Genomic DNA, 16,030 nt, shown 5'->3' with positions numbered 1-16,030 from the left:
GGGCGCAGGCGAGGGGCTAGCGCAGAGGCTGTCCCGGCTCGGCCCCCTCTGCGGAGTCCCCGGCCCCCAGCGAGGGCGGAGAGTGAGATCCCCAGCTACAGGTGGTACCAACTCCCACCGTTTGCTGAAGGAGCATGAGGCGTCCCTGGAGCGCAACGCCGGGAGTCCGGTGCCACTGGGAGGACACGTGGCCCCTTTCCTGCAGAAGAAGGAAGCCGCCCGGGCCCCCCGAAGGCCTCAGCGGGATCTGCGGTCAAAACCTCAGTCTCCGGTGAAACAGGCTGCGGCCTTCTTCCGGTTTTCCCTTCGAGACCCACACGGGGGGTGCGGGGGGTCAGAGCCGTCAGGGCCGGACTCCACCACACGGCGTGGTATCGTGATACTCCCTCAGTGTCTCCCTGGACCCCACTGGGAACCGGCTGGCCTTAGCGCTTTTCACTTCACGGTGACCCCGAGACGCCGTTATTAAAGTCTGATGAGCTCCTTATTACTGAACGGCAGCACTTTCTATCACGTGCTCAGGGACCCCGGTTCTCACAGAACCCCGAAGGAAACCGGCATGCGTGTCTGTGTGGCCCCAACGAGATGGCTTCTCTGCCTCCTCACAGGGAGGTGCTGTCCGAGCTGAAGGGACCCCTGACCATTTCCTTGACGGAGCTCCGGCACCTTTCAGGACCCACAGCTCCACGAGAACACGGGGCAGGTGCTTCCGCCAGAGGCACCGTGATTTTGAGAGGGGTCTGGGGGCTGCACGGCATCAGGAGCAGGTTGATCAGGGCGATGCAGATGGGTCACCCTCCTCCTCTCTTCAGCTTCCGGCACCAGCCTGATTCCCCCACACTGGGCGCCCCAGGGCATCAGTAAGTGAATGCCAAATGCTAAATTCCGTCCCACTTTGGGGAGACATTGAGTCCAAGTGGAGGTCGGCTTTGTGTCTGCGTCTGCTCCGAGGACTGCTGCTTACAGTAAGACCAAACCCTCAAACCAAAGGAGCCCTCCGCCATGTTCCAGGACCTCCCCCTGAGCCCCGGGTTCTGGAAGGACCAAGAAGCAAACAAGGCTGCTCTGGGAAGTGCTCACATGTGTTTATTTCACAAGGGAGGAACGGGCAGGGCGCAATCACCAAGAAGATGCCACCAAAGGAGACACAGTGAACCCCAACTGGGCGACTACAGGATTTGGTTCTGGGCTGGGCTTGGCCTCTGGGGACAGGATGAGGGACAGAGGGGGAACTGGCAAAAGGGACAGCCTTCCATCTGGGGCTCCACATGGGGCAAGGCTGGGGGTGTCCTCCAGGCCAGAGAGGCGTGGCTGACCCCCGCCCCCACCCGGCTTCCAGCAGCCTCGTCCCGATCCAGGCGAGCCCCGAAGCGACACGCCCACGGCCAGGCACGGACACCCGCTCTGCACACACTGCAGGCTCACGCCCAGACACACTCGTGCACAGCCCCTGCCATCACGCATCACACCGGCACACGTGCTCGCAGGCGTGCTCGCAGGCGTGCACGCGCATCCGTACATTACCTCCGATGTGTAAGGGCACCCCAACCGGAGGGCAATCGCAGAAATGATTACTCTTCGGGGAGGAGTCGGCTGCCTTCTCGGCCCCCAGCCAGCAGAGCGCGGGGTGACACGCGGTGGACACGGAGCACCCCGGGGTCCCGAGCCTGCCCCCTGCCCCCCGCCCCTCGCTGTGTTGGCTTCAGTCCTTAAGCTCCAGGCGGGTCAGGGCTCCCTGGTCCCCGGGAGGGCAGAGCTGCCCCTGGCCCGGTGCCGGCCCTGGAGACCCCCTCCCAGCCACGACCTCCTGTGCTCAGCCTCTCGGTGTTGCTGGCTCCCTGCAGACCTAGCAGAGCCGCTGGCCCAGGGACACGGGAGCTTAGGGCCCCACTGGGTGACCGTGGGACCATTCATTCCTCCCAGGCCTTCTTTGGGCGGGTCCAGGAAAGGCCAGGGCCGTCCGCCTGGGGGAAAGGTTGGGGTAGAGGCTGCCTCAAAGTGGGCATCTGGGCAGAAGCGAGGTTGAGGGACACAGAGTGCTGAGACCCCGGGGTCCCCTCCGAGGAGGGGAAGACAGGAGGCGGCTGAGCACGGGCCCCGCTCTGCTGAGGGCTGGGGCAGTGTTCAGAAGCTGCTGCGAGAGAGGGATGAGGAGGAGGAGGGGCCCTGCCAGTCCCAGGCCGGAGGGCGGCTGGAAGAGATCGCGGAGGACGTGGGGGTTTCGTGCCACGGTACGCGGGCCACGCCCGGGCAGCAGAAGACGCGGCTCCCGGCCTCCCAGAGGAGGGGTCGGGGCTCTTCCAGGGAGCGCGGGCCTCCCGGAAGCTGAGTGCCGAAGGGGGGACACCACGTCTCCCTCTGGGGCCCCCGTGCTGCCCTGGAGAAGCCCCGGGAGGCCCGCTGAGCACCTGCCGGCTTCCTGCTGTCTGTCCACCCGCACGGCCGGTCCAGAAGACGGGCAGACCCCGTCCCGGGGGCCGGGCTCTGGGGGCCCCTGCCACTCCCCGCTACTTGATCGTGTTTTTAATTGTCCACCTCTGTCCCGTGCAGCTGCGGAGGATGAGGTCAATGCCAGCCACGCCCCGGTTCTCCACCTCGAGACAACGCCCTGTGCCCTTGTTCATGATGGCGCCATTCTGGGTGAGACAAGGAGAGACAGAGACAGACGGAGATGGAGAGACAGAGAGAGAGACAGAGAGAGACAGAGACAAGGAGAGACAGAGACAGACAGAGATGGAGAGACAGAGAGAGAGACAGACAGAGAGACAGAGAGAGACAGAGACAAGGAGAGACAGAGACAGACGGAGATGGAGAGACAGAGAATAAGAGAGACAGAGAGAGAGAGAGACAGAGACAAGGAGAGACAGAGAGAGACGGAGATGGAGAGACAGAGAATAAGACAGACAGAGAGACAGAGAGACAGAGAGAGAGACGTGCACGGAGAGAAAGACAGAGAGAGGTTTAACACTGCAGTGCCCGGCGCAGGGCCTCTCCCAGGGAGCCGTCCCACCAAAACTCTTTGCACAGGGAAACGGACCACTGGAGCCTCCTCCAGAAACCCCGGAGTCAGAGAAGGCGTCAGCTTCACCAAGACTGAGTGGCTGAACCCGGTGTCAAGCCCCCATGGGGGCTGGTGTCTGAGAGTGGGATTTCCGGGGAGACCTGAGCTCTGACTTTCCCCATCCTCCTGACTACTCAGAGGATTTCAGAAAACTCGCCGCACTCTCCCCTCCCCGAGATCGGTCGGCTCCCAGCCTGCCTGGTGCTGCCGCAGGGTGTCCCACACGCTATCCCCCTCCTCCACGGACTCCCCTAGACGTGCCCTGGGTTCATGAGGCCGGCCCTGGGCTGGAGACCTTGGGGAAGTCGCTCCCCTGGGGCCCGCAGCGGCCCCTGGGTGCTCTGGGGGGCCGCCTTTCCCTGGGGCGCTCACCTGGACGAAGTTCCAGCGCTTGTACAGGCTGCTCTTGACTTTGTCACAGTCGAGGAGCTGGGGCAGCCGACTCTTGGAGTTGTCCACCAGGCAGCGGGTGTCAGGGAGGAGCGTGGTGGTCCCCAGGGCGCCCAAGTGCAGGAAGCCCTCCTTGGTGTAGCGGGCGAGCTGGGGAGAGAGGAGACGGCAAGGGGCGGTGACTCGGGTCTGCAGGGCTCACCCGCCACGGCCACGGTCCTGGCTGCCACAGCCCTGGGTCACAGAGGAGCCCTGCTCAGGGGGCCTCCTGGCTCGCTAAGTCTGGGAGCCGCATCCCCAGGCCCAGGCGGGTTTCTTTCTAAGCATGTTCTCCGTCAGTGTTTCAACATGAGGGAGCAGGAGTAAATAAAAGAGCAGGACTTCGGATTTCTAAAGCTCAGGTCTGCTCCCCGCGGGAGCCACCCCCAGTAAGTCCCTTAACCTCTCCGAGTCTGCATTTCCACCTGTTTGTAAATTGGGACTAATTGATCAATCCTGCCCTGCTGTAAACTCCCAAAGAAGCGGGTCGCTGAAAAGGAAACAGACATATTAAAAGGCATCGCACCTAACAAGCGTTAAAATAAATACACCAAAACGGCAAGGTGATACCACATTGGGAAACAAAATTCTCGTTTTGTCAAGGTTGGCATAAAATGGGCAGCAGTGGGGTTAATTTGCTTTCCAAAAGGGGATTTCAAAATAGATACTTTGTGTGCTTTAGATTTTTTTTTCTCTTTTGACCCAAAAAATCCACTTTCAGAAATCTATCCCCAGGTGAAAACCCGAACTGGGAACACAACATCATTTAGAATGACAAAAAAGCGGAAGGGTCCCACGTGCGCCACACAACGCGGGTGCTTGATTCTGCTCCACGCGCCCCGACGGGTGCTGGGGGATTGTGGGAGATCGCAAAAACAGCCACACCCGGGGCACGGGGCTGGCCCAGTCGGTCAAGCGTCCGACTCTTGGTCTTGGCTCAGGCCATGGTGTCAGGGTCGCAGGCTCGAGCCCCACGGCAGGCTCCGCACTTAGGCGGCATCTGCTTGAAACTCTCTCTCTCCTTCTCCCTCTGCCCCTCCCCCCACTCCTGCTTGCTACCCCCACCCCACTCAAATAAATAAATAAAACCTTTCTTTAAAAAAAAGCCACAGCCTTCCCTCTTCCTTCCATACACCCTGGGCAGTACGACTTTCGAAGCCATGTCCTTCAAGAGGTGAAGCCGGTTTCCATCCTGTGAGCGCTGGTGACTTACTTAGACCCATGCAACACAGCAGAAGCGAGGATGGACTCGCCTTTAGCCTGGCGTGCTTCTACCTCTTGCTCTGGGAGTCCTGCTGGCCCCGTGGCAGTCGGCTCTGGATGGCCCAGCCAAGAGCCAACCGTCAGACAAGTGGACGAGGTTGTCCGAGACGAGGCAGCCCTCAGCGGACCGGCCGGCTGCCAGGAGCTGTAGGGACGCGTCGGCTGAAATCAGCCGAGCCCAGTCCGGGTCGCAGACCCATCCAGCACATCTGGACGACGCACAGTGAATGCACATCGCTTTATGCCAGTAGGCTTTGGGGGGCTAGTTGTCACGCAGCAAGAGCTAACTGATACGGAGATGGTGCTGCCTCCCAAGCCTTCCCACAGCAGGACCCAAGCTACTCTAGTGGCCTCCCTCCTGCCTGTCTGTGTTGTCTAAAATTCTATATTCCAGCCTTGGAGCAAGTACATTCATCCGTCTTCCACAGTCTTTTAGGGGCAGGGACTGTGTCTAATTAATTTCATTCCTCGCTCGGAGAAAATCACAGACCAAGTGCTCAAAACATGTTTGCGGATGAGCACGTTATAAATGTGGGGAGCGACATCATTTAAAAGACGTGACGACGTCTGTTTATTTAAGCTCCACAAGCATGTTTTGAAGAGTTCTCTGTGCGACCTGCCTGGGAACCAGTTTCTGAGAACACGAGCACGGGGCTGTGTTCCCACTGATAACTCTGGTGCAGGCTGGTGAAGGCAAGGAGAAAGAAGGTACATCTCTCATTTTTGCTCTTACATGCTGCGAGGTAGCAGGGTAGGAAGATTATTAATATACAGCTGGTGCGGAATAAATTAAAAAATAAAATTACCGGCTTGCATGTATTTTTTAAAAAGATTTATTTATTTATTTGCCAGAGAAAGAGAGATCACAAGTAGGCAGAGAGGCAGGCAGAGAGAGAGGGGGAAGCAGGCTCCGTGCTAAGCAGAGAGCCCAACGCTCGATCCTGGACCTGGACCCTGGGCTCGATCCCAGGACCGTGAGATCATGACCTGAGCCGAAGGCAGAGCCTTAACCCACTGAGCCCCCAGGCACCCCACCAGCTTGCATGTATTAAAGACACACTCTGCATTATTTCTAAGCATCATAAAGAGAATAAAGAATGTAATTTTTGCAGCAACTCTCTGAGATACGCTTCCATTACTCTCCTGTTTTAAAGATGAAGAAACTCAGGTTTGAGGACATCTGGTCCCCTGGCTGGGTCCTGGCCTCCCTCCTTGGGACCCGAGGGACGCTGGCCCAGCAGCTGACCAGCCGACGGGACTCTTCCTACACAATCCCGGGCTTCTCCCGAGAGCCTGGGCATTTCTGGCCAGGAACGGAGCCGGAAGGAAGCTCTGGTCCGGCAGTGCCTCTTCTCCAGGGCCCGAGTTTTCTGCGGAGGTTCTCACTGCTGATGAAAACCACTCAGAAATCCTCTGCTTTGATCCCCGAAGGGGGGCCCACCTGCTTCCCGCTGAAACAAGGGACAGGGAGTTTAAGTGCCCTTGAGAGAGATGCGGTTAACATGCGCTTTAAACCCAAATTAGTTCCAAATCAGAGGGATTGTCAGAGGCGACACGATAAGAAAGTCTGCAGCCCTCCTCACCCCTCCCCAGACAATGTCTCTCTGAATATGCTCAGATTCACCAAATGCCAAGTGGTGAATGACAGCGAGCTGCCTTTATGTTCAGGGGAAAGACAGACACAGCTGCTTATTGAAATTATGAATCAATCTATTACCCAGCAGGCAAATGAACAGCGCTAAGAACATTAATTAACTGAGCATATCTGTGACCCAGATGTTTAAAGAGCGAGGCTAAATGCCACTGGGAGTTAGGGGCCCTCCTTTCTGAGGTCTCTGGGTGAAGGATGAGACCCCAGCCCTCCAACTTTCCGAGGAGGGTGGGGGGGCCCTGCAGGCCTTCTGTTCTGGGGGAAGGCGCTTTCTCAAGCCAAAAACACATGCACGGGTCCCGCTGGCCTGGCCAAGGGGGCACGGTCAGGGGAAGGGCGCTGTGGTCTGAAAGGATGGGGGGCTCAGGTTACAGCAACCGATGTCCACTGCCCCTCCGCCACGAGGCAGGAGGGTGGTGCGAGCTCGGATCTTGTGCCGGTCCTGGATCGCGAGTCTCCGCGGTGTCTCCCGACCGCTGTCTGGTCCCCTCCCCAGCTCCCCGTCCCGGGTATCCCTTCCTGACGGGCCTCTGCTCCCTGGCCTCTGCATGTGCTGCAGGCTTTCCTGCCTACGGCTTGGCTCCAGCTGACTCCTTACTGGCCTTCCAGAAGGTTCGAGCTTCAGCCTTCCCAGACTCCGTGCACTTCTCTCCATCCCTCGGTGTCTTCTCTAAGTCTTCCTTCCCCCACCCCTGCACTGTCCCTCAAGCCCTCGGTGTCAATGATCCCTAAGCTTCGGCGTCTCAGTCTCAGGGGGTGTGGAAGTGCCTCACCTCCGCTAGACCGTTCTGGGAATCCACTAAGTGATGGCTATTTCGGTTTTTTTCCACTTTGGGGCTATTACGAATCATGCCGCTATGATCATTCATGCGTAGGTTTCCGAGGAACCTGTGCTTTCAGCTCTCTTAGCGCTGTGTCGAGAAGTGGAACTGCTGGTTGCTGGGTCACATGGTGAACGTGTGCCTAACTTCCGGAGGAGTCGCCAAGCTCTCCAAGCAGCTGCACCGTCTGCAGCTGCCCCCGGCACAGGCCAGCGTCCCAGCTCGGCCACAGCCCCGTAAACTCTTGTTCCTCTGGCTTTCTCCTCTGTCTGTCTGTCTGTTTAGGAACATGCTAGCCATTGACTGGGTGTTAAGTGGTAACTCATTGTGGTTTTGATTTGCGTTTAATAACTACTGATGTTGAGCATCTCTTTACGGGCTTGTCGGCCACGTGTGGATCTTTGGAGAGATGTCCAGTCAGGTCTTTTGCCCATTCTTCAATTGGGCAAATTGTCTTTTTACTGCTGAGTCGTAAGAGTTCTTTACATATTCTGCATGCGAGACCTTTTTCTGGTATATTTTGAGTGGAGATATTTTCCCCCATTCTGAGGGTTGTTCTTTCACTTTCTTTTTTTTCACTTTCTTGAGAGTATGCTTTGAAGTACAAAAGTTTTTAATTTTGATGAAGTTCAACTTATTGATTTTTTCTTTGATTACTTATGCTTTTGATGTCATTATCTAAGAAACCACTGCCAAATCCAAGGTCATAAAGATTTACCCCTATGTCTTCTAAGAATTTTAGAGTTTGAGCTCTTCCATTTGGATCTTTGATCCACTTTGAGTTAATTTTCATATGTGATGTAAAGTGTACATACAAGTTCTTTCTTTTTCATGTGGTTATTTGTTGTCCCAAGACTGTTGAAAAGACTGTTTCCCTATCGAATTGTCTTCTCATCCTTGTTAAACATAAATTGCTCATAAAAAATTAATTGACTATAAATGTGGGATTTATTTCTGGAATCTGAATTCTATTCCACTGACCCATGTACCTACCCCTCTGAGAGCACTACATTGTCTTGATTAGTACAGCTTTGTAGTAGGTCTAAGAACTGGAAACGTGAGTCTTCTAACTCTGTTCTTTTTCAGTGTCATTCTGGCTACTCTGTCCCTGAATTTTCATATGAATTTTAGGATTATCTTTTCCATTTCTGCAAAAAAAGGCAGTTGGAATTTTGATAGGTACTGCACTGCATCTGCAGATCAACTCAGGCAGGACTTCCACAACAGCAGTAAGTCTTCTGATCAAGGAACATTGGATGTATTTTTTTACTTAGGTCTTTCATTTGTTTCAACAATGTTTTGTATCTTTCAGTGTATTTTTCTTCAGTTAGGTTTATTCTCAAGTATTTTCTCTTTTTGGATTCTACTGTAAATGGTACTGTTTTCTTAGTTTCTTTTTCAGAACATCCACTGGTAGTGCAAGATACTTAAAGACAGTATCTTTAAGACATTTCTGTAAACCATGAGCTGCCTCCTGGTACCGCATGGTCACTCAGACCAGGAGGGGCTGCAAGTTCCCTTGGTTCCTGCTTCCCCAGGGTCAGAGCCAGGTGCCAGTGGCCCGTACCCACTGCAGACCAATATTCTGACGGTGCCTGGACCTCACCCCAAGTCTCTCATCTTTTCACTTGTCTCCTGTGACTCTGCCAACCAACGCCCTTCCCGCCCACAGCAGGGTCTAGATTTTTAAAATGCACCCTTCATCCTAATCCCTAGCTTGGTGTCCCGGACCCTCACTGCCCTGGGGAATCTTGCCTCCCACGTTGCTGAGAAGTTACCTTCCCTACCCCTCAAAACCTGTCTCCGTTCATTTTTCACTTCTTTCAACATTGTGCTCTCCTCACTCCATAGGTACCGCAAGTCATCATTTCTCCCTTCTTCTTCATTTCTTCCAAGCTACAAACATAACCAGATCTCTGTGCCCAGAAATCTCCAGCCACAGCTCTCATGATCTCCTTGTTTTGTCTTTGGTTTTCCACGGTCTCCTTCCTTCGTGCTTTCTACCACCACTTTCACCGACACTGCTCTCTGCAAGGCCAACAGGACCCATTCATTCTATCCACCTCAATACTTTCTTCTTAGTCTCTATATGGGCCACCGATTTGGGGCCAGATGCCTTGCAGGGTGCTGGTGAAACCATCTCTTCTCTCTGTGCCCTCTCTCCTGGAAAGCCTGCCATTCTGGGGGCTTCCGGTAACATCTCTATGCTGACTTGGCTAACTGTGCCAAGTTTCTATCTCCAAACCAAACCTCTCCTCAATTCCGGATTTGTATATCCAACTCACCACTGGATATACCACTTGAAGGTCTAGTAACCATTTCAGAGTTACAGATCAAAACTGAATTCCTGCTGCCCTGGGTACCCAGTCCTCCCCTCCACACTCATCCAACTTCGGCTCCATCTTGGTCATCACAGCGTCATCCTTCCAGCTGCTCGGGCCAGGCACTTTGGCTTCATCCTTTACTTGCCTCTTCCTCTGACCCGCCACATTCCCAACCCAGTAGCAAATTCCATTCAGGTTTCACTTCCACTGGATTTTTAAAAAACTTAGAGTGACAATCTATGTTTTTTTAGCCACAATGTTTGATCAATTTGTTTTTATTGCACTTAATGATCTAAACGGACTTATTTCTATTTTCCTTCTTGGCACTGTCGATGTGCCCAGTCTTCTCCGCTTCCTTTTTCTCCTTTATTGGCCTTAGTTTGGATTGGTTCAGTTTGATTTTTTTTATTGTTTTAGTTTTCTGGAATGTTTCATAGTTCCCCTCTACAGATTTGGAAATTCTACTTCATTGCTATTATTTTACTGGCTACTTTCAAAATTCAACAATTAACAACTTAGCAGATTATTCAGTATCCTAATGTCTGCCTCCATCAATAAAATTCAAGGACATTAGGACACTAAATCCAGTCACCTCCTTTTTACCGTTCAGCCTTTGGTTATATTTCGCTGCCCCAAATTAGATGTTATTCTTATTATGTAAGAAACATTTCTTTGGATTTACTTACACATTTATAAATTTCTTTGTTTATAATTCATTCTTTCCCCAAGATAGTCTTCTGGGGTTATTTTCCTTCTTCTTGAAGTACATTCTTTAGAAGTTCCCTTGGTGGTTATCTGTCGTGCTAAACCCTCCCATATTCTGTTTATCTGAAAATGTCTTGGGGGTGATTTGTTATGCAGCAGAAGCTAACAGATACAGTTTCTTCTTGTGCATCTAGCATGTGTTTAAAACGGTATTAGTTGTAGTTGACCTAGAATCTAGTTATGCCGCAGGCAGACGACCCTTCAAAGTATCTAATCTGCTCTACTGTCAGAAGCTCCCTCCTCTGGGCTGAAAACTGCTTGAAACTTGTCGGCCCTCACTTTTCCAGTTGCGGCCAATGGAATACCAGTTCCTCGTTATACACCCGTACTCCTGATCTCTTCCGAGGCTCAAGGTTTACAAACTTGGTCACCTTCCCCCTTCCCTCTCCCCCACCCATAAAGTTGCAAGTCTTCTGGTTCCTGCTTCCCTATGCCTCTCACACATATTTCCTCCCAATCTTCCAGGTGAGCTGCTGCAGGAGATTTGTAACTTGTCCTCACCTCTAGGCCTTCCTACTTTTCATCTCGCCTTCCTAATCCTGCAGGTTCAAATCACATCATTCCTGGCTTCAACCTTCAACTGCTCTTGTACCTCCTGATTTAAGAATAAACTTTTTTTTTTTTTTTTTGTCATGATCTTCGACTCTAGGTCTCCAGCTTACACTCTTGGTTTCTGACAGATGGCTTGAGGTTTCTCGAAAACAGCCAGCAGGAAGACTGTGTGGAATATATCTCCACCGACTCTTACCCCGTCTCCCGCGGTTACACAAAGACCCCCCTTCCAGAGGTGGTCTCTTTCAATGTACACACTTATGTATTCTGTGACTCTCCTTGTGGAAGGTTTTGTTGTTGTTGTCACTGCTGCTGTTTCAGGATATTCTTATACAGCGTAGGGAGTGAGAAAGAATCTTGCAAAAAGCAAATACTCTATAAATGCCTTCTGAATGGAATGGGATTATTCTAGGTTTGGCTGCTGGGCCCAAGAGGAGAAATGAATGTCATTATCCACAACCCTAATGCATTAGGGGGGGGGGGGAAAGCTCTGAGCTCAAATACGATTAATTCTCATTTAGCAGAAAAGAAGAATTTTCTATTTGAGATGATCTAAGAGGCACACACAACTATTAACCCACATTTAACAGCCTTGAGGGAAAACTAAACTATGCAGGTTATAGCCAAATAAACAAAACACAGCCAAATGATTGTGGAAGGACTCTGGGACACAGCAAAACCCATCGAATTGTCAATAAAAACATGGCTTGCAATTGCTTTCAGATTAAGGGTCCTTCTCAACTCTTCGGAATCAGGCTTAGTCAGTGTAGAAAACCACTGCTAAATGAAAAAATGCATTTTACCCTGCTTTTACTCAGGACACGGAGAGATGAGGTTCCATTGATTGGAACCTGCTTTGGGGTGAATTTCTTTGTTTGCTGCTTGGCTGAAGGAGTGATTTCTGGTCATTACACATGCATATGTATATTCTTCAAAACAAATAGACTTTCTCAGAGCATGCCTGATCCCAAGCGATAGAGGAAATGTCTCCAACTGCATCTCCCAAGTGGACACATGGTGGCTGTGACGGAGCTGGAAGAGGAGAAAGGGGCTGCCTGGGGCAGGAGACATCTTTGGGGGAAACGGAAGTGCATGTCTTGACTGGGGAGGGGGGTCTGCAAGTGCGCGCCCTGTCAAAAGTCATCATATTGTACCCTCGAGCAGATGCTGTTTGCTGTACTGACCTTGTACTTCAGTAAATTTGATTTTAAAATATATCTGGAAGCTTAGAAGGCAGGCTATGGAGTCAGAGACTTTTTTGCAGAGAGTCAGTTCCTAGGGGACGAGCCAGTTCCCAGGGCCTTCCTCCTCAGTCTCCTCCCTTCCCCCATTATGACTCCTCATGCTGGATAAAAATACTGTATTTCCAGAAAATGCAGTGCTACTGAAAATTAGTGGGGAAACATATTTACACCACAAAACCTTGGGTTGATTTACCTGCACAGACTGTCGAAAAGTGGATGGATTCAGGGCATTGCCAGTGGAGGTGGGGGCGGGTGGCAGGGTCTGGACCCCAGAACTCTGTGGAGAGAGCTGGGAGCTCTTGGAGAGTGGCCCTAGGGGTGGGAGCGACACCAGGATGAGGGCCAGAAGAGTCCGTGGGCGAGGGGGTGCTGAGCGGGAGAGCCCGCTCCAGTTCCCAGGGATCCGGAGCAAATTCCCAAGCCTGCCTCCAAAGCTCACCCTGACTGCTAACTGGTCAGAGAAGCAAAGATCCTATTTTTCCACGAAGAGATTAATTTCCTTCTTGTCTCCACATGTGAAACAGGAAGGCAGGACTGTGTCGGGTGCAGCGTGGAAACGCCGCAAACGCTTGGCTCCCTTTCTAGCAAGATCTTAATGAAATCTGTCTCACCTTCTCATTTTTGCCCATTGAAACACTGTTCCTGGCTCGGTGCTGTGTCATCAAAGGGGCCGTCTATCGCACGGTTAAAGACTTGCACTCTGGAGCCTGTTTAAGAAATCCAAGCTCTGCCACTTAATAGTTTTCTAACCCTGGGCCAGTTGCTTCAGCCCCATGGGGCTCTGAGGCTTCATTCTTCAAACTGGGGATAATTTTACGATTTACTTCCCAGGGTAGTTATGGAATCCGGTAAGTGAGAAGGGGACATGCACATAGGAAGGCCCGTGTATTTGTTTCTCTTCTTCTCCCTGACCTCATGCTCAAGTTGAGAACTTGGCCGGGGTTTCTAATTCACCAGACTTCTTTTCTTCCCAGCGGGGCTCCCACGGGGCCTCGTGTGGCCAGCGTTTCCCGGCCCCGTCTCCTTCCCTGTTCCCAGCCACTCCGGGCTCCCTGTTCTGTGAGCCCTTGGTCCAAGGGTTGCCTCAAGTGCTCCAGCAACACTGCTAGGCAGCTGAGTCCCTACCGGTGGCTGCCTGCCCCACGGGGTTCTTTTGGGCCGGGTCTGCCGGAGACCTTGAGCTGGACTCCTGATGCAGGGGAGCCTGGCTCTGGCCCCTGCGATGCTCCTGCTCTTTCCTCCCCCACCCTCCACTTCACTTCTCTGGTTTAGTCCGGCTCTTCCGTGCCCTTGCCTGGAGCGGGCCAGATGCCTGGGGGAACCGGACCTTCGGTGGGGCTCCTGGGACTCCGCTTCACATCTCTAAAGCCGCTCCTGTGTCCCGCTGATGCCCCCAGGGTCCTGAGCTCTCTTGCCCCCCCCCCCCCCCCATCTTGGACACGCGGTCCTTCCTTCACGCTTCTGCAGCGGAGGCTGACGAGCTCTGCCTGTTCTCTGCTCCTGGCACGTTCCCAGACGAACCCAGGCCCACCATCGGCTGGAAGCCAGCCTCGATGAACCTCAACCGCTCGGGAACTTAGCGCCTTGGCAGGGAGTCAGAGGTGAGCCCGGTGTTGATGTTCACGCGTGAGCGTGGACGGGAAGGTCTTCCGAAATGACACCAACCTCTGAGAGTCAGTCTGGGTTTCTAGCATAACCGAAGGTCATTAGATCCACTCCAAGCCTTGTTCTGGGTCTGGTCCTTCATGTAATGTAATATATCCAGGGATAACGACCTACAAAAGTCAGGGCACTTCCTCTTTTTACCTTCCTGCTGGAGAGACTAAAGTTTCTTCTCTCGATTCTAGAAGCCCAAACTCCTGGCGCGGTGGCGTCTCCCTCGTGTTGTGCACCTCTCCAGCCGGACTGCTCGCTGTCATGCTGCCCATCCCCACCCCCCACCTGAGCCCACAGGCGTATCCTGAAGCTCGGGCCAGCCTGTGTCCAGCGTGGACTCACCCCACAGCCACCACACGGGTCCAGTCAAAGCATCTAGTGCTTTCCCTGCCAGCAGCCAGGAACCCCTTTGTGCACGTTTCATTCCACATCAAACGCTCGTCAGTGGCCCCCCACGGGCTACAGCGCCCCCGGTCGAAGAGAGCCCTTCCCCGAGATCCCCTGAAGAACACCGTTCGCTAGAATTTAGGGCCCTCAGCATTGCCAGCCCTGGCAGGGGAGCCAGAAATCGTGGTTCTCCGGAGGGGAAGCCCAGGCTCGCAGGTCAGTCGATTTCTGTTTGGGGCGAATGCACAGATTTCTCTCTGAAAAAACAAAGTCTACATTTCTGCTTCTGTTTACCATAATCTGACCCGAGGAAATTCAGTGTTGCCACAGCCATGGCTGACGGGAGACGGAGAAAGTCTGCTTCCGGAGCGCGGACCCTCAGCCTTCTTCACATTTTCCTCTAACATCTTAGAAATATAAGTAACCCCTCTCACTCCCTCACTCTGCTCCGAGGGTGCCTCCAGCTCACCCTCCTCTGCCTTTCCACCTGGTCTCGCCTTCCAGAGAGTTCTCCCCGCCACGTCGGCACCGCCTCACCTCCCTTCTCTCCCGGCATCCGCTCCCATCCGCTCCTCTCCACCTCCACAGAGAATCCTCTCACCACGTCTGGAACCGCATCGAGCGCGCAGCGTGCTCTAGCCCGCGGGACCCCTGGGCAGCATGAAGGGCGGAGCCACACTAGGGTCTGTCCTGGGGTCACTGTTCTCTCCCTTGGCACATTCCCCGAAGCCCCATCTGCCTCTGCCGCTCTGTCCTCAGCACCTGGTTGGAAAGTTCGGCTGACTGGAGGACATCACTGCAGGGCCTCCCAAGGCCCGTCCCTCAGCCTGAACCCACAGTGCCCCAGACAGAACTCAAGGCGTCCTCCCCCCAAACCTTCACGTCCAATCTCAACGGCGGCGGCGCCGTCTACAGGTTTAGGCAGGGACTGGAGTATCACTCCACTGTCCTCGTCCCTTCGCTTGACCTCTCCACCAACAACTCCAGCCAACCAGCCTTCTAAAAACATTAAAAAAAATTTGTAATGTCAGAGCCATTTCAGACTTCCAAAGAGTTGCAAATATAAAACAGTGAGTTCCTGTAGGCCTGGAATTCAGCTTATCCTAGAGTTAATCTATTACATAATTGTACCATAATTACGTAACCCAGGGAGTTAACATTGGTCCAATCCTATTAACTAACCCGGAGACCTCACAGGAATCTCGGAGCTTCTCCAGCACGCGTTCTCTCCCAGGATCCCACACTGCCTTCTGTGGTCACGTCTCCGTGATCTCCTCCGATCTGGGACAGGCCCTCAGTCTTCCCTTGTTTCTAATGACCTCGACCCTTTTCAAGAGTACGGGGCAATTGTCTTTTCAGTTTGAGTTTGTCTGACGTTTTCTCATGATTAAGATTAAAGGCCTAGTAAAAACCACAGAGGTGACGCTGGGCCCCTCCTGGGGCACCAGATCAGAAGTGCATGACGGCTCATTACTGGTGACGACAACCTTGAACACTTGGTTAAGGCAGTGTCCTTTGGGCCTCTCAACCATGATGTCACAGTTTTTCCCTTGATCGAGGGAGATGCCTGGAAACTACGAAAACATCTTACTTTTGATCACTGATTTTAGCATCCGGTGCGAGCTCCGGACATCAGCAAGTTTTACGGGCCGACCGCCTGGGTGTGATTTTCATGTCCCACATGCCTTCTACGTCGACTGAGTGGACTTCTACTGCAGGAAGAGTGGGCCCCTGCTCTCCATTTACTTGTTTATATCGGTACAGACTCATGGATTTAAAAAAAAATTACGTGAGTGACAACCCAAATTCTCACTATTTTGTTGCTCGGGCAGTTCTAGCTTTGGACACTGGGTGTCCTTCAGGGTGGCTCCTGTGTT

The 16,030-nt window shown here is 53.1% G+C and overlaps 1 protein-coding gene across 1 annotated transcript in view; it reads right to left on the bottom strand.

Moving 5' to 3' along the window:
- Nucleotides 1–1,064: 1,064 nt before the first annotated feature.
- GALNT17 (polypeptide N-acetylgalactosaminyltransferase 17) overlaps nucleotides 1,065–16,030 on the bottom strand; it is a 415,760-nt gene continuing 400,794 nt past the window's right edge. The window contains exons 10-11 of the mRNA XM_082714352.1: nucleotides 3,434–3,601; nucleotides 1,065–2,636 (exon numbers count right to left, since the gene is read on the bottom strand). Of these exons, the coding sequence (XP_082570478.1) occupies nucleotides 2,508–2,636; nucleotides 3,434–3,601 (297 nt within the window). The 3' untranslated portion in view covers nucleotides 1,065–2,507. The remainder of the gene's footprint in view (nucleotides 2,637–3,433; nucleotides 3,602–16,030) is intronic.

This window comes from Mustela nivalis, assembly GCF_964662115.1.
Source record: "Mustela nivalis genome assembly, chromosome: 19".
In the NCBI taxonomy this organism is placed as follows: domain Eukaryota; kingdom Metazoa; phylum Chordata; class Mammalia; order Carnivora; family Mustelidae; genus Mustela; species Mustela nivalis.
The sequence above is the reverse complement of the archived record's forward strand: the minus strand, read 5'-3'. Positions and strand labels throughout refer to the sequence as shown.